We start from the raw sequence: 24,931 nt of genomic DNA, 5'->3' as shown, positions 1-24,931 counted from the left end.
CTTTAGTCACTAGCTTCTCACTTAAATATTTTTCTTGATGACTGCATCATACTATTATGCTGTTACAAAAGCATTTCAAACGTATTTCACTGGCTCATTTGACAAGTTTCCATAATGAGGATCCATCGCATGAGACAGTGGAGTCCAGACACTACCAATGCTCAAAGCCCCGTTTCTTAAGGCTCCAAGATGTTTCTGTGTAGACTGCCACTGCAAGGGTTAACTTAACCTGGCCCATAGTTAATCCAGATCTCATGAAAGACTTTCAAAATCAGATTCCCATTATAAGAGTGGCTGTTATGTGCGGTTTCAAGGCATCAGGACTGTTTCAGCTCAAGGTATGCCAGCTTAGTGTAATGCATTTTCATCTAGCAGAGACAGACTGGGTCCTCTTATGCTTCTGATACATTTTACAGTGACTGAAATAGATTCCTTCTAGTTTTGTCTGGCGTCTTCTAAGAGAAGCATGCATGTCTGCCTCCAATTCTGCAAACGGAGAGGCTTAGCAGACATGAAAAGTGGAGGCAGGAAAAAGACAGTTTTCTGGAATGAACCCAGAGCCATAAGCCATGTCAGGAAACCACAAGCAGCTGAAAAGAAATTGCGTGAATTGGGAATCCCTGCTTTCAACCTGAATTTTCGGTATCCGTGGAAAGGGAGAAAAGTACTCAAACTTCGCTTAGGACATGGAGGTGCTTGTCAAAAAAAAAAAAAGACTCAAGCAAGTGAAGAACCTAACTGAATTCTCTGCTGCAAACTGACTTAAGTGAACTCCAAGGTATCAAGTCTGTGGAAATCCAAGTATTTCTAAGTGTACCACAAAGGTACAAGCAAAGCCTCAAATAAAGACGACATTTGGAGAACAAACCATTGCTCAGTGTTACAGGTGCAATGTCATAGCCAGAAGCGACAAATCTCACCTTACTGGGACAACATATGAAGTTACTACAGAGCGGCCCACCGGCAAGGGCCGTCATACTGTCTAAGGCCCGGGGCTGCTGCACTCCCCAGCAAAGTAGTGTAAGCCAGTAACAAATGGGACTTTTTGACTGCACAGAACTACGAGGAACTGACGATTCAACTATATCCCATAATGCAAACCAGCTTCAATTTTGATTGAAAGCAGTAGTCTCCTGTGTGGCTAATCTGTCATTTTAGTCTTGGATATGCACCCGAGAAGCACACCCCACTTCATCCTAGGATAAATAAAAATGGATGTGAAACTGGATTTTTAATTTAAACACAGGCTTGTTATTAAAAATAAGACTATTTAAAATTTGGAAATATGACAACCTCTGCTAACTCCTACATTTACTGTAATCTACTAAAATAATTTAATTTAAATAAAAAAAGTTAAGTAGTATTCCATTTACTGCCACCATTTCCAAGTCAAACCACAGAACTCAAGGGTGCACGGGCTAAACAGCTGGAGCTAGATTTTGCTAAAGTGCTAAAACAGCCTCTTCTACAGGTGCAGAGAAAATATTTTCTTCATTTCAGTTTAACTGGTACAATAAGTTCAATGAGGAGTTCACTCAAAGTTAAAGACCAATCAAAAATTGAAAAGAAGAGTAGGAAAGTTTGTTCTCCAATCTATGAATAAAATCTGAATGTGAGGATACAACCTACAAGTGTTAAAATCCAGAAGGACACAGTGACAAGACACAATCAGTTCAATTCACTAAACTGCAGATACTTCCTTTGTTTACTAAAGCCGTTACATGTTGAAAATCTTTGATAAAAGTGAAGTTGAATTTGAATTCTCATCCAAACAGAATTCGACAAATCATAAATAAAAAATCCAGTAATTAAGAAATGCATTTTTCACCATCTTCTAACGCAGGAAACATTCGGAATTGGAATAAATGTAAATTAAGCTCTATCATTGCTTAAACAAACATGTACAGATGTGTATCCTGGTTTTCAAAAAGCATATTTAGTGTAAATGTTCTATTTCATTGCAACTGAAATGTCTTAGCGACTGTCTTCACATACTTTAGTGAAGACACTACTATACCAAACAGGAGAGCTTCTTCTGTCAGCATAGTTAATCCACGCAACACGAGATGGCAGCTGTCCGATACAGTGCTGTTAAAAGGGTGGCTAGACTAGTATAACTGTGTCACTCATGCGTGTGCATTTTTCAGCCCCTGGAGCAATGTACTTAAATGATAAAGATCTCAGCATAGATCTGGCTTTAATGGTTATCACCAATGAAAGTCAACCTCTCTAGGAAAATACAAATACAAAACAATTAAAATTGACGAATTTAACTCTAGACTCCCTGCTTGGTAATTTAATCTTGATTTAAACCAATCCACACTGATTTATTTCATCTAAAAGGCAGTCTGCAGGGTCTCACTAAAGCAGAACTGGACCCTGGAGCAGACCATAGACTACTGACACGCTTTCTAGATACCAAGACCTGGACAACCTGTACAACAGACACTGTTGTTCATTACCCACCATCAACCAGTTAACTGGTTTAATATTAGGTCAACCCAATGTTTAACCAGTTAACAGATTAGGCAGGCGCCCCAGATGGGGACTCCCACTCCCAACACCATTCTGGGGCTGGCTGCTGGCTGCTGGCTGCCAGTCCCTACTGGAACAGCCCCTGCCTGTGGGGCATCTAGGCTCCCCGTGGACAGAGGCTGCTCCGAATGAGAGCACTTGTTGGAACTCCACCCACTGGCTGGAGCAGCTTCAACCCCCACTGGTTAGTGGTTAACATTTCCCTTTCACAACACAATCTGAAGGGCTCAGATTCCAGGCAGGGAGGCAGGTTATGTAATAGACTCAAGACCTGAAACTAACTTTTGCTTCCTGGTTCTGTGGTTAGAGGGTGTAACAGACTTCTATATATGAGGCTGTAGCTATAGGACTGGGGAGAAGAGGTGGCACAATTTAGTATTTTTTAAAGCATAATAAATCAGTATTTAAATGCTTCAGCCAAATTCCAACTTGCATAACTTACATTGTCAAAATCTCATTTTATTGAAAAAACCACTCCTCACTTTTCTCCTAGAAGACATGAGTGTAAGCCATGTTGGGGCATACTTCCAACCATTTTGAACTCATGGTTTATGTAGAATCAAAAGCATCCTAATATACAGGGCTCGACAAATAGATTGCAACCCGGAAGAGTTGGGTTCAGGTGATCTGCACATGCGCAGATCGCCGGAGTGCGGCTGGCGAGCGGGGCTCGCCGTGGTTCAGCAAGCCCTGCTAATATATCTTGAATGAAATGTGGTAGATAATTGTGAGGCATTTAAAATGTTGTAGATGCGTCAGTGCCAGGGTAGGACACACAAAGTGGATGAGGTAAGATGTTTTATTGGACCAACTGTTGATGAAATAGACCAGCTCTGTGTAAATTTGAAAGAACATTGGTTTCTTTTCATCAACAGAAGTTGATCCAAAAAAACGTATCATGCGTGTGTGAGAAAATTTAAGTTTTTATAGATCTTATAACATTTTATGAAAAATGGATGACTTTAGATACTAAATAGAGTAATTATCCCCCGTGAAGGCATTTCCATTTCCCTTTATTTGCATAACTGCCTTCAGAGCCCTTCTATGTGCATAATCCAAGGGATAGGAGTGATCTGACAGACTATTTACTACATCTTCCTGAACAATAGTTGGATGTCATCTTTGACCATCCATGAGAAAAGGACAAGTTGCCGAAAAGGCAGAGTTTCTGGAGTCACTGGAGCAGAACTTGACAATTCTACGGCTAGAGGACAGGATGAATGAACACTTCTGGCTGCATCTGGGTCTATTTGCTGCACTGGGAGCACAGATCACAGGCAACCTACCTGCTTGTGATATTCAGAATGCAGCCAATTAGTTAAAGCTTCAGAAACTCTGAGACACCCTGGCAAACACTTTCAGACTGTTGACTTCAGACATCTGAGAACATTAAGAGAGCAAACTCAAAACTGTAAGCGAACAGGACCAAGGATCCCCATCTCCTAATACTGTTGGCCTCTCACCATCACAATCCATCCTTCCTTTGGATGGAATCTATATTAGACACCTGCGGGTGGAACTCCAACAAGTGCCACACAACCCTTACTTACTAACAGGGCCAGCTTCTGCAGCATTCCCAGTGCCTGAAAGAGAACTGCACGCGTGTAACTGTAAATAGTTTCCGAAATTAAACTTGTCAAGTTCAGCTCTCACCTTCAAGTTCTAGGCATAAAACCTGGTAAAATATTTTTGGAGCAATCTGAGAATAGGGTCAAAGACTAACTGAAGGACTGTCTCTTTCGGCCAGCGTAGAAATGCTGTGGACTTACCTACAGGGCTGGTAGAAACTCTCTGGGAAGGTGGCCTGAATCCAGGAGCCTTGGAGTTATCAGGATGCACATTATCTATGTGTCCAAGCACAGAGTTACTCAGAAAAGTAGACTGAACAGTGAAAGACGGGTCGGCTGCTGCTCGCGTGGACATTGGACAGTCTCCCCATCCTTGGTTGGCTGGCACCTGGTTGCTATCAAAAAGACTACTGAAGTGATTGAAAAGTGTTGCTGGCCCAAACGTAGGAGGCAATGGTTTGTTTGCTGGGTTAATGTGCATCTGAGAACCGTTCATAACGTTCATGGCTGATGAAAGCTGCACTGCAGCAGGTGGGCCTTGAGATGGCGTTAAAGGAACTGGATTCGTAACAAAAATAGACTGATGATCTTGATGTAGGTTTGCATTTGGTACCACTGAATAGAAAGAACCTCTAGGCTGCATTCTGTGAGAAACTCTAGGTGCTGGTACAGCTAATTGAGGTAAATTACTGTTGTCCTGATTATCTGCAGCAATTGATCTGGGCGAAGCTAAGCTTAATGGAGTGGGTTCTGAGCTAGATGAAAAAGGCATGGACGCAGAGGAACTTATATCTGACATGCTGGTTGGCAGTATCTCATCTTGGACGTTATTTAGAGGTTCAGGGCTGCTCGATGAGCGAGTTTCTAGGACTCCAGGATTGCTGCTAGCTGACATATTGCAACTACTTGCAGCCGAAGATGGTGCACAAGTGTTTCCAGTAGGTTGGTCTGGTGCTGACACCTTCTCTTTGGGTGCTGAGAAAGAGTCCGTTTTAAGTGCAGAATGCTGGGTTTGTGGAACATTAGAGGGCAGAAATGCTGTGGGAACTTGCCCATTGTTTGCAGGTGCAGAGGAAGCTGAAGGCAGAGTACTACAGGTGCTTGTCACAGTTGAAATTGCTGTTGCCACCGCACTTGTTTTCGGAACACAGGTGAACAACTGCTTCCTGACCGACGAGGGAGTCCGACCACTTGTCGCACAGAGCGGTTGGGTGGAAGCAACTACAGAAGAGACAGTAATAGGGCAGCTAGCAGTAGCTAATCCAGTAGACTCTGTCTGTAAAAGATTCCCATTCTGGTTACCCACACGACTGGAACTGTTATGCTTTGGAGAGCTGTTTGTGCTGCTAGGGTTAACTGGTCTCACTGGGAATGGTCCCCAAGTGTTTGGCGAAGGTGAAAAAGTTCCTCCAAACTGAGCCATAGGTAAGCGAGGGTGCCGAATCTGATGCATAGTTTGAGCAGCCAGCAAGGCAAAATGAGGGTGGGAATAAGCCAACGGCAGAGACACTGGAAAAGGAGAACGCACATTTGCTGGAACATTCTTGTTCAGCTTGTTATTGGTTTGGAGAGTAGAAAGCGTCGATGACTGAGAGGTGACGAGTGGCGGGGCTCCAAGCGGAAACGAGGGTTTGTTGGAAGCAGCTGCGGTACTGACTCCGGATGAAAAGTTTGCATGGATTGATTTGGTGTTTGGAGCAGGTGTTCTTATATGAGTTTTAGGAATTAAGTCTTCCAGTTCCTTAGCAGGATCTTGAATAAGGGCACTGATGAGTTGCACTGCATACCTTGTTGATTCCGTACCACCCCTGAAATTAAGAACAAGTATTAATCTTCTTTCTGGAATGGAATTCTCACTTTGTTGCAACACTTCAACTAAACAATTTATTCTGGCTCTATCAGTACAGTATTGAGTGGAACAGCCATGTTTTATTTCTTGTATTTGCTTATTTTATGGTTTAACTTTGTGTATCAGACTTTCAAGCACATCCTGCTATCAGCAATATAGGCACTAGTGCAAAGAGCCAATTTGTCTACCTTTGAAGTAGAGACTAAAAAACTTGTACCAACTTAAAATTATTTGGTTTCCATGTGCCATACCTTATTGTGATCATTCTCTCTCCATTTTTATCTTTTTGTTTGTCCACATCAATATGAGCACCAGTGACATCTTGAATCGCTGTGATGTTGCACCCTCCTCTTCCCATTATTCGTGAGACCACAGAAGCTGGGACAGATAATTTCTTAGACCTAAATCACAAAGATTGCAAATTTGGGAAGTCATTTTACAGAAATATAAAAAGTGCCCAAATCTGTTTTGTTTGGCAGCTGAACATCCCAATATTTTTACATTTCCTGGCAGCAAGTGGTTTTCTGCCCGTACTGAATTCACCCATTGGAGCCTCTAAAACTTCCCCACTGAAATTACTGGTCATCCTGAGCAACTTCTTCAGAACATTTACTCAGCCAAGCATATCACATCACACCATGTTGCTACTTTGGACATCCTGTTCTTCGTCTTTTTTCGTCCCTTATGCGGGACGAAATTCTATGCAACACTTACTTTACATGTTAATGAGTATCAGGCACCTTTGGATCACAGGGATTAGCCACTGGACACAAGCTGCTTCTACTGGTTTATAGTCAGACTGCTAAACTGTTCCACACTGGTATCTTTGAACCACCACCTACTTGAGCAACACTTGAAAATCTGGGTCTTGATCCAACACCCTAGTTAACATCGCCCAGACTTAAATGCTGCAGAAGATTGCCAGTGACTCTACGCAGTGGTGTACAGCAAGCAGGCCAATTGTGCAATTCAAGGATCCAAAGGGATGCTAGAAGCCACCATGAAGGCAGCAAAGATTTTCAGAAGCACATTTATTTTAGGCCATGACATTGCAACCCAAACACTCAATGAATGAATATATTAAGTGACCTGCTAGGATTTTCAAATTCATATGGCATTGGTGGGTCAGTGCAGGCATACGGCAACGGGAAGCCTTAGGACACCAGCTATGCTTGCATTCCAGACCCCAGCCAAGGTCCTTCCAGGCCACCTGTGCTCCCGGACTTTAAAGGCTGGACCTTTCAAGCCCATGGCTTCCAAGCATAACAGTGGTGTATGGCAAGTTGAACTGGAATTACAGGCATTCCAAGGGGTTTCAGAAGGCACTGTGATGAAGGTTCAAGAATGAGAACAGAACAGAGACTCTGCACCTCTTTATGTTGCTGCCAGCTTCTCCTACATTTTAAATTTAGTCATATGTAGCATTTTAGATGACTAATCAGAAATGATACAGGAAATGTATTTCAGTTAATCAACGTGTAATGTAAAATAGATCATTTTTACACTTAATCTCTGAAATTATTATAAAATGACTTATTTTCTTATATTACCTATCCCATGCCCCCCCATGCACACTAGCATCCCAATCCCCATAAACAATCTTTTATGATATTATGCCCTCACCCCCAGTATTTCTCATGCTCCAACTCCCTCCCCTTTGGATCTGCATTAGTATAAATATTTCTCTATTGGAGCGCCCAATCTCCCCCTGCCCATGCAGCTTCCAACATCCTTCCACATGATTCATTCCAGCCTTCTTTAATCCACCTCAATCCATCCTCCAAAGTGAGTCCCTAGCCACACTCAGAAATCCTTGTCACCACCCACTGAGGAATTCCATCCTCACATGAACTCTAAATAGCACCCAGCACCCCACTCCATACCCACCCCAATGACACCTCCCAAACTCATTGTTTTTAGCTTGAAAAAATGCCCAAAATAGTACCTTTTTGCTCCTGAACAGCAGCGCCCTCCTCTCTGCAGCTGAAATTGCTCAATTGGTGTTGGCTGCAGAGTGTTGTTAGTGGGAGGGTCTTTCAAAACTCTGCCTACTTGCCTGTCAAGGGTACAAGGGATGTTTCCATTGGTTATTTCTTTGACAGACATCCCTTCTACCCAATAGGGTGCTTTGAGGGAAAGGGCGTTAACACAATTCTTGGTCTTGGAACTGGGACAGGCTTCAGGAAGTAGACATGTGCAACACCTAGTCACTTTGAAAACAGTACATGGATTGCTACAAGGTTCTCAGGCTATATGCATGCTCTGTCTTTCAAGGGCAGGGCTCAGCAAGTTCTGACCCAGAGTAGACATTTTGTGATCACATTCCTTATGGTTATCAAAATCCACCATTTTAGAAAGAAAATGTCTAGAATCCAGCTGTTCTGGCAGAGCAGATACAGGATGCCAAACGCAGTAAAGCAAAGCAAATGACTAAACTAGGAGACTCAAGAGACCTGTCTGGAGAGGGTTTGTTGCTCCAGGATCAATAGTGGGGTCTGTGTGCAGCCTTGGTAAAGGCATCTGTCTGCTTTTTAACAGTTCCATGCCTGCATGACAAAAAGTTCGGAGGGGGACTCTCTGGCTGTTTATTAGGCACACTCCATACCATGGACTAGTAAGTATTACAATCACTGAAGTAGGGAAAAACTGCACATTTTAACTGGTGAGCTAATAGGAAAACTTAGAAAGTTAGATTTTAATTGCATAGATTTTTTCATTTGCTAGAATAAGATAGCTTCCCCCAAACCTCACACTTCGAGTCCTCACTAAAAGATGCTCTAAAAGGAGCATTTAGTTAAAATACTGCATTGCAGAGCATGAGATGCTAAGTCAGGGCTAAAGGCAAAACACTTTTTTCACAAGTCTCACTTCAACTGAATAATAAAAAAAAGACAGGAAGTGCTAACAACTGTTTCCAGCTACATGTGGACAGAATAAAACGGGCTGCAATATGGCCACAGGACACCCAATGTAACAAAGTGATGCACATGCATTTTCAAGGATGAGAAAAGGCAGCCATGTTGGAGACGGACATTCCTCAATTACACAACCAATTATATTTTAGGCCATGAATGAGTTGGAGCTAAATCAGTTACCAGAACATGAGCCAACAGAACACAATGAGCTCCATGTCTCAGTCTGTGGACCACCTCCTGTATATCTTCATTGACACCCACCCATCTTTGAAAGATCCCATGTGGAACTCAAGTGTGACTGAGCTTTTGCTGCTGTATTCCTTCATTCCCAATGGAGCCTTGGTCTATCCCTCCCCACTTAAAGAAAAGCCAAAACAAACTCCCCTACCCAAAGGAGTTTAGAGAGGCCCTGGCAAGGATCCCACTCTTACAATTCAAAAAGCCAAACCTGGCATCAGTTTTTAGGGTAATTATCACCCATAATAGTTGCAGTGTTTTGCAAACAAAATACAAGCACCAGGAAGAAAGGCTTTTATCAACAGCTGCAAATGTTCTGGGTAAGTGCGCAGTGTATAAGTCAAAAGGGCTAGACACACTTAGAAAACGCAGAATTGAAAACCTTTACCTTCTAACCACTTCTTTCCAGCCTTCTTCTCTTTTCTGGCCTCTTTTTGGACTAGTGAGGTTCAGCTTTATGTTTGGAGAGGTCAGAGGCAGGGACACAGATTTATAACTTGCCGATAATGAATTTGGATTAGTGTCACCTTCAAGTCTGGAAACAGAAATGTAGGATTACAGACTATAAACAAAAAGTAGCTGCAGAGCATAGTTTTAAATAATCTCTAAAAATTATCAGTTAAAACAGTTGTCAATTTTATTCAGAGTGTGGCCACTTGAAAGATGTCCTCAGAGAGCAGTCTGCAGCCAGGGGTCTTCTAGGGAGTACATCAATTAATCTAGATACTTGCCTAGTTTTACAACAGGTTACTGATTTCTGTAGTGCTTTTTATGTACAAACTAACATTTCACACAGACAAAATGAGAAAGGAAGCAATTTTTCAGTTAACAGCATGCTGCAACCCTTTTAAATTTTTACATCTATTTTTCTAACCAAATATTTTTTAAGTTTGGTCTTGAATGCCCCACGTTTCACCTATTAGACTCCTGAAAGGGGTACTGTAGCCTGGAAAGGTTGAGAACGACTGTTCTAAGAGACAACCGCCCACTTCTTATTCCGGAGCCCACCCTCTGCCAGCTACAGCGCCAAATGACACGAACTAACAGGAGAAGAGTACCATCATCATCAGATTAAAATGCTCATTTTAATAGGAGGCATGTGATGGCTTGGTCATATCCATTCTCTCGACTTTTATCAACCTTGGGTGCTCAAATTCCCCGTGTTGATACTATGTGACCTTGAGTAAAATGGAGGTGAGTCTGTGGCAGAGAAGAAAAATGTATCCCAGGTCTCTTGGTTCTGAACTAGCTTCCTATGCATGAGAACATCCATCCTCTCTTTCACTAATGCCAAATTTCTTCACTGTCCGCAGTTCCCTTTGTTCTACTTTCTCCATAGCACATCACACGTTGGGTCTTTCTGCATTTGCAATGCCTTCAGAGATTGTATCAGTCAATTTGTTTATGCTTTAATTAATACTGAACAAACAAAGAGCTTTCAAATACTTGTAAAACAGTCCAAACATGAAGGGAGCTCTGCTTAAAGACAGGTGCTTGGGAAAGCAGAATTTTGTCTGTTACATAATCCAGTAATGTGTTGAAGCAATTCCACAGACCCCCAGAAAGTCCTCTACAGAGGTTTACTGGTTCTCAGAATACTGTCTGAGAACTACACAATTAAAACGTTTGTTGCACAGGCATGTGTATGGAAAACACAAAAGCAGAGGAAACTACAACATTGATGTTAAATACACAGAGTAAAACTGAAAGGATGTGTTTAGGTCTATACCGCAAAGTGACTTGGTAATTCTTAGTTGATATGTAAGAGACCGTTCAACCTCCAAAAAAAGTGAGTTGAGTTAAGCTGTCGTCTCAATGCACATATATGGTTGATGTTTCTCCTACACATGCACAGCATGCACAGGCTCTCATAAAAACAGCAAAAGCAAAGAGGATGCAGAAGATGCATTTTAAGAAATGAAAAGTTTTTGAACAGGGAGATGACAGCATCTAAAGGGCTGGTACATGGACCAAGTTTCACCCATCAACTGTGGCAAGATGCCTTAGCTTGATCCTGGCACTTCCTTTATTTAAAGAACATGCGGAGAAGTAAAATGTATCTGACTAATACAAAAGGTTGCTATTTACTTAAAAGATTGAACTGCAATATACAGTGCTATACAGTGTGGCCTGTGGGACATTGGGATTTTTTTTCAAGACTTAGGCTTGGTCTATTTACACTAGACTTGTGTCAGTGTAACTACACTGGGGTGTGGAAAACCCACACTCCTGATTAACTTATGGTACAGAAAATGCTGTCAATTGCACGACGTCTCCTGTCAACACAGCTACTGCCATCTTGGAGAGGTGCAGTACCTCCGATGATGGGAGAAGCTCTCTTTTCAGAGAAGACAGCATCTTCACTAATTGCTACAGCAACATAGCAGCATCGGTGCTGCTGTGCCACTGCAGTACAGACAAGCCCTTTGTCTAGGAACAGGAAAGTCATTTCATTGGCAAGCCTTCAAAAATAAACCTAATATGTTGTACAATGGCAGTTGGTTTTAAAATGTAAAAAACACAGAAGTTAGAGAAAGCAAAATCCTTACAGGTGTAGGAGAAGCTAAACTTCTACTGTTCCTGATTATACAAAGCATGCTTGTTACTGCTGTGGCTTTATAATCTTCAACAGCAGGCACGGATACATCTGTAAGGCATATCCTGATCTGTCATTTACATACTTTATTCTCAATGGAATTAGAATTCAGTGCTTTCAGAAACTAAACAGTACTGAATCAGGTGTCAAGGAATATTTTTTAATTTAGTACTCCAGATGTGTCCCTGGTTACTGATGTTCTCCATGTCTAGAAAGAGGCAAAACAAGGGGCAACAACAATATAAGATTCTTGCATCTGGTCCTGCAAATGCATCCCAAACACGATCCAGAAGGACTACACCACACTGATAGGGGAAAGAGATAATTCTCCAAGCTCCTATTTAGGTTACAGCCTCTGTAATATGGGTGCTAGTCAATGCCAATCAGTGCATTTTGTGTGGTTAGTATGTTCACAAGAACTGGACTGAACCTCTAACTTACTTCACAAAGCCTAGCAAGCAGCCACTGGATTGTTTTGACTTTCGGTCATGTCTAACTGTTCCAAAGTTAAAACGAAACGAGAGAATTTACTAGATTCTATAACATTTAAGTGCCAATAAACAGATTCACAATGGCATAGACCAAACCACAGCCAAGAGAGGGCAGGGTGGAGAAACCAAAGACTCACCTCGTTTGTATTTTTGAAGCTGAGGTGCTTGTCTTTTCTTCCTGAGAAGGGAGCAGTAATGAGGCATATCCCCTATCACCAGAAGTGCTTGTATCCATAGTGAAGTTCAACTCCTGGCTTTTACCTCCACTGCTACTCTCGCTATTGCAATCTGTGCTATCCAGGTTATCCGAATCGCTATTCCCACCTGCACCGCCACCTCGTGGCTCTCCATTTATTTTATTTTTATCTGCTTTTTGCTGTGCTAGAGATATATGCTGATCTGGCAAAATTATCTGCACATTCTGAGGAGTGTCCTTCGTTTTGTTCTTCTTATTTTTTCTGTTTGTGCCAGGAGTTGTTGCCACGTTGGCTCTCTTTTTCCCGAAGACATTTGTGAAAGTAGCTGACGTTGCAGAGATTCCAATTGTGGTTGTAGTGGTTGCGCTCGGCGGCTCAATAGGAACGTCTTGCTCCACTGGGGGGAAAAAAAAGACAATATATGATAAAGCATATTTCACATAACAAGAAAGTCTCATCAAGGACATTACAACTCAAGTTACATTTCTATCTGTTGTCACTAGAGTAATTAATTCAGCCCTTCTGGTGATTTTAAAACATCCTAGATTTGATGCTGATTGAGGGGATGTGATGACAACAAAACTAGTTTTACTGGCCACAATGACAGTTGCACGAGAAACTAATTGCAGAGCAGAAGCTCCGAAACACTGCAGTGACAAAAGGCCAGACCAGTCAACTCAGCAAGATCTTTCATTTCTTTCTGGGTTAAATATTTTATCTCCCCTTATGGGAAATTAGACATTTTAAGAAACTAAATTAAATAAAGTTTTAAAAAGATCATTTCTGTCCAAACCTTTCATTTAGCACAGAATGAGCACATTCACTATCTGCACCGAAATCCCCAAACAAGTTAACTTGGGCCCAAAACAATGCCTAAGAAACGTGACATTTTAAAAAGTTATCCTTCCATGAGTTTTGCTTTGTATGCCACACTACTCCAGCCACAGTTGTCTCTATGCACAGAGTCAATTGATGTAGTCAGCCTGCCATTAAAATTCCCTCAAAAACACAACATTTGAGACATATGTGCATACACAAGACACAAAAATCCCCATCACATCACTAGTACTAGATGAACATTTTCATAGTGGAAGGCATTTCGCCATGGCAGAATATTCCTTTACTCCAGAGGGAATTCTCTGCCAAAATGTTTTCTATGCATATTTTAAAATTCTGAAAATGTGTACAGTATGTGTCAAATGTGGAAGTTCCAGAATGGCAGTGGGGAGCACAAGCCACTGACTGCATGCAGGTGGGAGATCATCCTGCAGCTACCTGCCTGGAGACACAGACTTGGTGGGGAGGCTGCTCCTAATGCTGACAGCACAGGGCCAGGACTACCACAGAAATACCCTGTGGCCTTGCCCTTCCATGCCAGATGCATGAAGTGGGGGCAAATAGGCTCAGCACGTGTGGCTGATCCAGGCGTGGAGCAATGTGGGTGCAGGTGGCTAGTGTGTGTGTGTGGTGGGGGGGGAGGATGGGAAATCGGTGCAGGGGGATCGGGACGCACGGGGTTTGGTGGGGGGGCAGGTGAAGGTGGTTGGGGCTTAGCGGGAGGGGGCTCTAGATGCAGCGATTGAGGCTAGGTGGGATGGGGGATTCTGTGTGTGGGGTTCAGCAGGCTCATCAGGGCGGGGTTCTGGGTGCCGCTGGACTAGATGTCTAGGTGCAGAGGGCTAGCTGGGGGGCCTATGGATGCAGAAGGTGAAGGTCAGTGGGACAGCAGAGCATAGGCATGTGGTGATACTGGGATGTGTGTCAATGCACAAGCGAGTAGCTCTCTGCACAGTAACCCCTCCCCAGGGGCAGGAAGTGGGGGGGAGGGTAGAACTTCTTACAGCTGAAGGAGGTTTCTGTGGGTGGGTCTCACCCAGCCCTGAGCCTGGTCCTGGTCCCTCATTTCGGGGAAGAGCAAGACTCATCCTCCCACGTATCCTGCCCAACCAGGAATAGCAGCTGAGCCCAGGAAAGGGTAGAAACCATCAGGACATTCCCATTTCCCCACCTGCTGACTGCCCAGCCTGTCCTTGACTGCTCTGGTGGGGCACTTAGCTGGTTATGGGCTTCCCTTTGCTTCCCTGTCAGAAAGGGAGTTTCCTGCACTGAGTAAAAGAAATCTGTAGGGGATATGAATTCTGCATATCTGCAGTAGAACAGAATTCGCCCCAAGAGTAACACTGTTTCAAATATTTTAAATATTTATTTTCTATATTGAATTCTTGCAGATGCGTAGGAAGAATATTGTCGAGTGAATAAACCTACTGACCAGTATGAATAAACCCTTCCAATATGAAGGAAACAATGGACGTAACATTTTTTCATCAAGAATGATTTAGAAACGTATACAATCCAACAAGTGCTTTTTCTCCATAGAATAGGAAAAACATTTGATTTTCTTCACCTTCATCATCATTCTCCTCTTCATCATCATCTTCTTGCAGCTCTAAAGTTTCCTTAGGTTTGTTTTCCTCATCTTCCTCTTGTTTTCTCTTTTGCTCCTCTTTCTTCTTCTTTCTCTTTTCCTTTCTCTTTTCTCTTTTCGCAGCAAGAGCCTGTTTTCTGCTCTCTTCTCTTGACTATAGGAAAAAGCATTAATATTTAATTCTACCATTCATTATTACTGAAGAGAATATTAATCTTATGCTTACAAAGTCAGGGCTTCAATGGAAAAACCTGTCCAATGAGTAGATATTCAAGAAAAATTCTGTTATGACCTGAATCATTAAGCAGAAAGCGGTGGTAATGACAGCAGATGGAACAACAATTAAATAGAAGTAGTGGAGAACTAGGTAGAACTGCAGATTAAAAAAAAATTGGTCACCAAGTTCCGTGCCACCAGAATAATAAAGATGAGTGTTAAAGCAATTTCACATCTACATAGGACACCACTGTAATCTTCCATCTCCTCAGGTTTTTTCAACAATTTTTTGCAATGTAATCTGAGCTAATCACTCAGAAGGCTAGGAAAGTACTGTGCGCGCTACATACAGTATAGTCATTTTACAAACAGCTAAAATACAGTTCCTTCTTGGATACAAGGCAGTCAGTTAATAGTAACAACACTAAACTGTAAGTTAGCCCATGAAGTGAAAAATATTCTGGTAAGTTTCACCGAGTGTCAAAAGCTTAAAATCTCCTACAAGAAACCAGTGGGGATAGTAACGGACACAACCAAGTTCCAGCTTGTTGCCTATGCAGGTCAGGACAGCTGGATGGTGGAGCTTGCAACTTTAGACAGTCTGAAGTAGGAGTGTCAGAACCTCCAGGTTGCATGCTGCAGGCCAAGGAAACTCTACAGGTTGGACCTCCCTGATTCGGCACCCTTGGGATTTGAGTGGTCCCGGATGAGGAAATTTGCCAGACCAAGGAAGGTCCCCTGCCACCGGCCCCCTCAGCCTGCTGCCCCTCCCTGCCGTCATCTTCTTTGGCCTTGCTGCTGGCCAGGCAATATGGCTGTCCCAACCCCACTGCCATAGCTGCTGCTCCAGCCCCACTGCTGGCACAGCAGCACGCAACCTGGCCCTGCTGCCGCAGCACCAGCCCCACTAATGGCCAGCATGAACCCCACTTGGGCTGCCACGGCACAACCCTGCTTCTAGGCCAGCACGCATGGGCTTCCCCAACCTCAGCTGGGTTGCCTCCTTCTTGCTACCACAGCCCCCAACCTCCACTGGGCTGCTGAGGCCTGGCTCTGCCACCACCAGCCTGCCGTGTGCAGGGCTCTCAGCAGCAAGCAGGCTGCTCCAGGGCGCTGTGGTTCAGCAACATCCGTGGTTGACATACCTTTGAAAGAAAGTGTTGCTATATGAAGATACGCTGGCCAAAAACCAATCTAAGATGACAGATTTCTCCACTCACCTTTTCCAGGTCAAGCTCCTTCAGCAGGATACTTGCATTCTTATTTGCTTCTGCAGCTTGCTGGTCTTTAGCCTTCACAATTGTCTCCACACACTGGTGACACTTCTTCAATAGCTCCTGAAGAATAAGAGTCATTTTATTAAAGTGATCCTAAAAATCTGAAGTGAATCATTGCAGCTTGCTCTTCAAGAGTACGATTGGCTCGCTGGTACTTAAACATATAACTACTGGTACTCCAATATACTAAGGTACAGAGTGCCAGTATATGAAAAGCAGTTGTTTTTTTACCACAGCTTTCTGCATAACAATTCAGGTGATAACTGATTTTTTTCCTTGATAGTTTTGCATTGTAGAAAGCACATTTCCCAAATTGGGAGGAATAAAATTTCATGAGGATCTCAGAAGTTCCTCTAATAGGTATGAAGTCTTTTAAAAAATTAGGAATAAATTCATGTTAACTCAGTCCCCTTTCCTTCAGTACTTTACTACTTAAATAACTATTCTAACAAACAAGAAAATAATATTCAAGTGATTTTGTTGTTGGCCTTACTCCTTAATATTCTTCCATCTTCTTCAGAACAAAATAACTAAGTTACATATGGCTCACTTTGATAGAGTGACACAGACTAGCTGGCTGTAACTCGGTTTTTGAAAATTTTTCATTTTTCTATAGCTCGACTTGTAGAGTTTAATATGATTTAAGAGAAAAAGGTGATGAATCCACAATGGAAAGATTTAAATAAGTTGCTATACAAAAACGGGAATAAAGTTATTGTTTTATTCTTGTGACATTTAAATATCGATTAAGATTCCACAAGAAATTTTTTAGCGACAGGATTTTCAGTGACAAGGATAGCATTTCACATACACTCAGAAAACAGCAGCTGATGGTGCTCTGGGCAAGGAAAAGCCCATTTACTAATAGTGAGAAGAGAAAGCATCACATTGTAACAAAGCTCAGTTATCCACTTAGTTTTTAAATGGCCTTCGATCTACCATTTAAGCAAATATTTAATTCGACAACACATTAACAACATGCAGTTTCAATTTCATATACTTGCTAAGACTATCAGAGCAGCAAGGGGGGAGGAGAAGAGAAGGGTACTTCAAAGTGGCAGTGCCGCACAGAGCCTGGGGTCAGCTGGGGTGTCTCCAGCTGATCCTGGGCTCAAAGCAGCACTGATGCTTTGAAATGCCACGCGGAGCCCAGGGTCAGCATTTCAAAGTGGCAGCCATGTGGCTCCATGAGGCATGCCAGCTTGAAGTGTACTCTGAGTCCCCCACTGACCCCAGACTCCATGTGGGCACTTCCGCTTTGAAATACACAAAAGCCCCCACTTGGGCTCTTATGCATTTCAAAGTGGAAGTGTCCGCGTGGAGCCCTGAGTCAGTGGGACTTCCCACTGGGCCTGGGCTCCACGTGGAGTTCAAACTTTGAAATGCATAAGAGCCTCTTGTACATTTCAAAGGCGGAACGTGAAAGTGCTTATCAAGTAGTCAAGTAGTTGATAGAAATTCCATCAACTACTCGACTAGTAAATTAATCACTACTTAACATCCCTAGTTAAGACTGGGGTATGGTCATCTACATATTTTCAAACACCCTTAGCACACTAAGTCAAGTTGATTCTCAAAAGTCAGTTCATCTCACCTTGTCAGTTATGGTTGCTATATATCGCATGCACTCGATGTCTGAAGGAAACTGGTTAACTTCTTTCACAAGGTACTGAACTACTTTCACATGACCCTGTAAAAGAAAAGAAAATTCTAGTCTCCTGTAAATACTGAAGTGAGTGTATGGCAGTTTTAGCTAACATGACAGTTTGAAAGCTAACATCTGAACAGGTAATTTAAAATAAAATGTTGTCAAGTACCACAACATCTATTAGTGTTTGTTAAGTATGGATAATGATCTTAGTGGTGTACAAAACAGTAACCAAGATAGACTCTTCCCTAAACAGCCCCAAGTCTAAAAGAAAAAGGGGAAGACAGGTAGGGAGAGATTTCTTAAATTTAAATAAGCAACATTTGTTGGCTCTGAGGATGTAACTGTGTACTCCTTTTTGAGACAGGGGCTCTACTTTGTGTTGTAGCCTACTTTGTAGATCAATAATATCACTTGACTCATTACCCTAAGTCTTGTGTTATGTGAAAAAGTAAATAAGTTTTCCTTATTTACTTTCTCCATACAGTCATGATTTATAGACCTATCATATCCCCTTTTGTAGTCTCTTTTCCAAACTGAAAAGTCCCAGTCTTGGGACTATTAATCTCTCTTCATATGGCTGCCGTTCCATGCCCCTAAATTTTTGTTGCCCTTTTCTGATCTTTTTTCCAGTACCAATATATCCTTTTTGAGAGAAAGTGACCACATCTGCATGCAGTATTCAAAATATGGGTGTGTCAGGAATTTATATAGAGGTAATAAATTCTGTTTTTTATTCTCTATCCCTTTTTAAATTATTTCTAACAGTTTGATTTTTTGACTGTCGCTGCACATTGAGTGGATGTTTTCAGAAAACTATCCACAATGACTCTGAGGTTTCTCTCAAGTGGTAACAGTTAACTTAGTCCTCATTTTAAACAAAGTTGGGATTGTTTTCCAATATGCATTATTTTGCATTTAGCAACATTTTGTTGAAATTCATCTGCAATTTTGTTCCTCAGTTGCCTGGTTTTGTGAAATCCTTTTGAAGCTCTTTGCAGTCTGCTTTTGAGTTCACGATCTTGAGCAGTTTTGTATCATCTGCGAATTTTGCCACCTCAGTGTTTACCCCTTTCTCCAGATCACTTATGAATAAGTTTAATAGGATTGGTCACAGGACAGACCCCTAATTATCTTTCCCCATTCTGAAAACTGACCACTTAATCCTACCCTTTGTTTCCTGGATTGATAACTGGTTAAAACACATGAGAGGACCTTTCCTCTTGTCCCATGACAGCTTACTTTGCTTCAGAGTCTTTGATGAGGGACCTTATCAAAGGCTTTCTGGAAATCTAAGTACACTATATCCACTGGATCCCCCTTGTCCACCTACTTGTCAATCCCCTCAAAGATGGACTCTGGACTAACACGTTTAAGCTACTAGGCACTTGGGAGTGCTGTGGCACGTCTGACATGGAATGTGCATTTGGGGGAGGGAAGGGAGGGAGGGAAGGCTAAGACCCAGAGCTAGCAACAGTGACAAGCCACTATCCAGATCCAGGTAATACAGACATAGATCCAGCAAGTGGAACAGGGTAACAGACGGGTGTTCATCCAGATGAGCAGAGTGGGCCATCCTCTGAGAGTGACATCTGTGGTGGACTTGAAAGGAGGATGGTGGGCTGGAGACCTGCGATGGTGAAATGGTTTCATGCCAAGACCAGACCCTCAACCACTGTCAGCAGCAAAGTTATATATGCTCTGATGAACACAGAACACTGAAGCAGATCACCCCTCAAAGGTCAGGCATACATACTGAGTCATATTTTGGCCCTTTTTTATAGTTGCCTTAAAAATGAGTTGTATTCTTGCCACTTTCAAGACTACCCATTTCTATTTAAAGCTGGTTTTGAAAGTATTCAGCACTGAAAGACACAGGACCAATGTTTGCCTCATTAACTTACCTTACGAAAAGCTGACATAAGAGGTGTAATTTTCCGGTTATCTGCTGCATCCACATCAGCTCCAGCCTGGACAAGTAATTGCACTACATCAAAGTGACCGCCATTAGCTGCCAACCAGAGTGGGGTATTTCCCTTCTTGTTACGAACATCAATATGTGCTCCTCTAAAAAAGAGGAATGCAAGTCACAGGTCACATATGGCTGACAGAAAAAGGTAAAAAAATGGCTGTTCAAACAGCACTTAAGTTCATATCTTCTGTCACTGACAAACCTTCAGTGGCAAGTTGGGAAACTAAAAACTTAAATAGAAAAGAATTTCCCAACATAAGTTATAGCATAAACTTAAGCAAAAGACTTAAATGCATGACGTTAACGAGACCTATGGACATCTCTCCCATCTACATTAATCTCAGTCAGAATTAAGCAATTATTTCAACACAGAATTTAAACTCTATTCCTAATCCCTGTGATTAGTCAGCAGGGGGAAGCTGACAGAACAAGTGCGCTACTGATAAAATAAGAAATCTCACCTATTAATTAGGAGCTCACAGAACTTGTAATGGCCTTTGTCTGCTGCAATTGTTAAAGCAGTATCTCTTGAGGAAGGCACAGGTGGAGCATTGACATCTGCTCCTTTATCAAGGAGAACTCTTCCAACCTCTGCATACCCTCCAGAAGCAGCTTCCATCAAAGGGGTGAGACCCGTCTGAAAAAACCCAACCAAACAAGTTATAATATTTGCAACTGATGCAAAATATAGTCTGAGGGTTTCAGCAGTCAAAAACAAGGCCCCTTAATTATGAGCCTCTGCTTCTCTTTTTCCCCATTTGTTTCAGTTAGGGGAGTCTAACTAGGCAATTGTTTAACCATTGGTCTCAGGCTTTATAGGGGACTAGACAAATGGATGGCAAAACCCCATCAGAGGTTAATCTCAACTGCAAGAGCTTACAGTTTACTAAAGTATCCCTTAATACGGAGGGAAATATAGGTCCAAATGCAAACAATGAGCAGTCAACACGGGGGGGGGGGGGGGTGGTGGTGGGTGGGTGTGGGTGTGGGTCAAACAAATAGCTCCGCACCACCTTTAAATTCCCTGTAGCAATGGGGCTGTCCTGGTATCTGTCCAGTCCCCAGGTCAGGATGTTCTAATATAGACCGGCTGCCAACATTCCTGAGTGACCACTGTAGAAGCTGGGTACAAGGAAACACTTGCCACATACCCTTTTCCAGTCACATTTCAAGCAAAAGCAGCTGAGAAAGGGGGCAAAGAAGCCACCAAAGTTGCAGCTTTAGAGTTTACCAAAAAATCCCCAGTGCTGGAAATCCCAGGGTATGACTTCCGATCTGCTGTGTTACAGGAATGAGGCAAAAAAGTTGTTCCATTGCACCAAAGAATGGGATGTCAGAGGAACAGGAACAAGCAGTGATACTGAACCATGCCTCAAACAACAAGAACAGTTTTCACCTAAGAAACGAAAGGTTTGATCTAAACCATTTTTTTGAGTGCATACAATACTGTATTTATGCATCACCATCAAAATACATGCAATATGTTTTTCCTTTTTTGCTTTCTGGACTCTTCCTGTGTATTCTGTTAATGAACATTAGTCATGTTAACCTTGAAATTTATAATCTCATGATCTTTAAGAGACCAAAAGTATCAGGACCAATTTTGTTTCCAATTCAGAAAGTATGAATTAACTGTTTTGGAAAAAGTAGATGAATGCCACTCAAACAGTCACATTTGTTTTTCACATATAATGCTTATTTTACAGTATATGAAAAAAAGCCTGACACACTGGCAGAAGCTAGAACAGTGAGACTTACCTTCAGCACATGAAAAATATTCATAAACAAAAGCTAGTGTGCTTATTTCCAGAATAATAATGATGACATTCTGGTAAAGTTTTATGTTTTGCAGTTCCTTGTGAGTAGTAGAGCTTTTTAAAAGAACTTTGAGATGTTTTGAACAAGAGTGGTCAAAAATATGGCCACCTATCCCACGGAGTAGTTTTTAAATCAGTGAAGTAAACATAAGCTAATGGGCTCAAAGATTTATATTAACAGAGAAACTTCAAAAAAACCTGACAAATCAATTCACTTGTCTGAAATTAATGTGAAGGGAAACCTATTCTGTCTGCTTACCTTAGCCCTATGTTCAACATTGGCTTTCCTATCCAAAAGGAGACTGACCACCTCGGCTCTACCCTGGAAACAGGCCAGGGTCAGGGCTGTATTTCTATTTGTCTCAATTTGCGCGTTAATATCAGAACCCATATCAAGCAACAGTTTCACTGCAGGTACATGGCCATTCATAGCAGCCAACATCAGAGGAGAAATCCCTAGCTTACTTCCAGTCCTAGAGAGAGAGAGAAAATAATTACAGATTATAGAACAAGATGACTCTTGATGAATCCTCCAGGAACTATGATGTATTTCAGCTGGAGGGTAACAACATTTTATCCAAGTATATACGCACTGACCTAAAGTATTTGTAATTCAAAACAGATTAGTGAAAGCCAGCAGGGTTCAGGTTGTTTGCAGTTTAAAGCCCACTAAAATAACCTTTTTTTTTTAATAGAAAAAATAGATTCTTCTAAAGTATGTATTTATATTAATTCTAAGCCATTTAAAAAGACTGAAGGACCTGTGTTTAAGTCAAAGACCTGCATCTTCAGAAGTCTACATTTCAACCTATTCTGATTATATCAGACAGGTTAGCATTTCTACAATACGTGAACTTGTTATTTAACATGTAACAAATCCATGGCTATGTCTACATTGGCAGCTTCTTGTACAAGAACGGTTTTGCGGAAGAGTTCTTGTGCAAAAAGTCTTCCACAAGAGCGTCTCTGGTAGTGCGGATGCTCTCTTGGGCAAGAAAGCTCTGATGGCCATTTTAGCCATAGGGGTTTCTTGCACAAGAAATTCATGTTGCCTGTCTACACTGCCCTCTTGCGCAAGAGGGCTTATTTTTCGTGGGGAGAGGAATAACTCTTCTGGAAGAAGCCCTGTTTTCCGATACTGTACTGTAAATTTACTTGCGCAAGAACGCTCGTGCAGTGTAGACACCTGGCAAGTTTTTGCGCAAGAACAGTTGTTCTTGCACAAGAAGCCACCAGTGTAGACGTAGCATGTGTTTTAGTTCTTCCTTGTATGGGCCCCAGAGCCACTGAAAGCTTCAAAAATGTGTGCTCCATTGTGAGCTTTGGCTGATTCCCCTATTTAATTCAACTGGAAACAAACTGTTCGAGTGCTAGATTCCAATATGGAGAAAAGGAGCATGTACACAGGGTCATATGCAACACGAATGCAGGCACAAGAGCAACTTAAACACTGAAGGCATTTTTTTTGGTGGCAGGTGATCACCTGTAGCAGCTTCCTGAAAGGTATCCCTTCAGAAAAGCATAACATTTGAACAGCGCAAACTTAACATGGAGATTTGAAGACACTCCAAGATCCAATTTATGCCTTGATCTAGAACCAAAGGTGGAACATCCATCTGTCTCACACTGCAATTGGTCTAGGACATGGAAAGTATGTTACCTTGAATTAATTTCTGCTCCAGCATTAAGCAGAATCTTAATGATGTTGACATATCCCCCAGATGCAGCAAGGCTTAGCGGTGTGTAGTCAGACACGTTCCTATGCTCTTTATTTGCTCCTCGAGCCAGCAGCAAGTCAACTACCTGAAATGTACAGTATAAAGAGTGAGAAAAAATACTTGACTGGAGCCGTCAATTTCTTCTACTTCCTGGATAATGGAAAACACACCCCTCAAACCTTTAAGTACACTGCCAATGTCCATGGTCAGGAGGCAGGCTGGAGAGTGATGAAGTTCCCTACAGGATTTTTAATTTTACTTCTGCACAGTTCATTCTATTCCTAAGACAATGTGTGTGGGCTGTACCAATGCAGAATTTTTCCTCCAAAAGGCTTACTTTACCTAACTGAAGTTACAGGCCTCTTTAAAGGAATTCCTTCCTCGGTATGGAAGTCTGATATTTAGGACATAGTCCAGTCATAGGAAGTCGGAGATAGTTGGAGTTTGTGAGGGTTTCCCTTGTGGTGCTTTCCACAACTTGGATAAAAAAGTGACCGACACCAATTTTGGTTATGTTTACATTGCCAGCAAAAAGCATAAGGATTCCCAAATCATGATGGGAGTTAAAAGAAAGTGAGGGAATGGTGGAAAGGACACTTCCCCACTTATGACCCCATTTCCATTTATTAATTCTCCTGGCAATTACTACATTTATTATCTCCGGAGATCCTGGCATTTTTCATGCGTGCATTTGGGCTACAACAGTTTCCCACGTTTTCCTTTAAGTTTCTCTGCCTTTGACATCACAAGTAGGTAAGACCTAACAGCTTAGAAGCAAATTTGAGGGTAAAGAACAAGAAATGAAAGCTGTAATTTACCCACTTCAGAATCTATAGACTAAATGGTAAGCAAGGTATCTGTACCTCTTGGCGTCCTCCAGAACATGCCAGCGAAAGTGGAGTGTCCTTTGTGCGCTCTGACTGTGCTTCTATATCCCCACCTTTGTCTAAAAGAATTTCTACCACACCAACATGTCCAGCAGTTGCAGCCAGAATAAGCGGTGTAAAACCTAATGCAAAAAGGATCACAATTGGAAGCAGCTCTGAAAAACTCAAAATATAATAGCTAGCAGGGAAGTACATATGAATGGCTTGATTCAATAAATACCTAGGTCAAATATCAGAGCGATCATCCACAGACAAGAAGATGAATTCTAAATGTATCCCAATATAGTTTTAGGGTACTGTATTTTAGAACAGTACTAGCTCTTCTGTTACTGAGGCAGAGAAGAGTTTTGCTTGAAGGATGGCTCCTAAGAGCTCTAAAATCCATATTCTTCTTTGGATTGTCTAAATTCTGCTGTGTCTCCTGGGGGATGGTGAGTAGTACTAGGCCTCAAATTTGGAGTAATTTAAGCAAGAAGTCCTCAGATACAGTCCCCAAGACCACACTTCACAGTCAGATTCCTATAACTTTAGTGCCTGGCACCCCACTGCCACTTTGACGTTTTCAGCATTGCTCCCCCAAAGA

General features: G+C 42.0%; 1 protein-coding gene across 17 annotated transcripts in view; it reads right to left on the bottom strand.

The window, feature by feature from the left end:
• ANKHD1 (ankyrin repeat and KH domain containing 1) overlaps positions 1-24,931 on the bottom strand; it is a 141,466-nt gene that overhangs the window by 10,763 nt on the left and 105,772 nt on the right. For all 17 annotated transcript variants that reach the window (XM_089769568.1, XM_089769569.1, XM_089769560.1 and 14 more), the window contains 13 exons: positions 24,325-24,470; positions 23,404-23,546; positions 22,003-22,216; positions 20,388-20,563; positions 19,859-20,021; positions 17,901-17,996; positions 16,250-16,366; positions 14,793-14,967; positions 12,329-12,785; positions 9,493-9,639; positions 7,898-8,008; positions 6,204-6,353; positions 4,305-5,911 (listed from right to left, as the gene is read on the bottom strand). In XM_089769568.1, coding sequence (XP_089625694.1) covers positions 4,305-5,911; positions 6,204-6,353; positions 7,898-8,008; positions 9,493-9,639; positions 12,329-12,785; positions 14,793-14,967; positions 16,250-16,366; positions 17,901-17,996; positions 19,859-20,021; positions 20,388-20,563; positions 22,003-22,216; positions 23,404-23,546; positions 24,325-24,470 — 3,702 coding nt within the window. The remainder of the gene's footprint in view (positions 1-4,304; positions 5,912-6,203; positions 6,354-7,897; positions 8,009-9,492; positions 9,640-12,328; positions 12,786-14,792; positions 14,968-16,249; positions 16,367-17,900; positions 17,997-19,858; positions 20,022-20,387; positions 20,564-22,002; positions 22,217-23,403; positions 23,547-24,324; positions 24,471-24,931) is intronic.

This window comes from Pelodiscus sinensis, chromosome 16 (genome assembly GCF_052426305.1).
Source record: "Pelodiscus sinensis isolate ZL-2025 chromosome 16, ASM5242630v1, whole genome shotgun sequence".
In the NCBI taxonomy this organism is placed as follows: domain Eukaryota; kingdom Metazoa; phylum Chordata; order Testudines; family Trionychidae; genus Pelodiscus; species Pelodiscus sinensis.
Note: the sequence above shows the minus strand (reverse complement) of the source record. Positions and strands in the feature narration are given on the sequence as shown.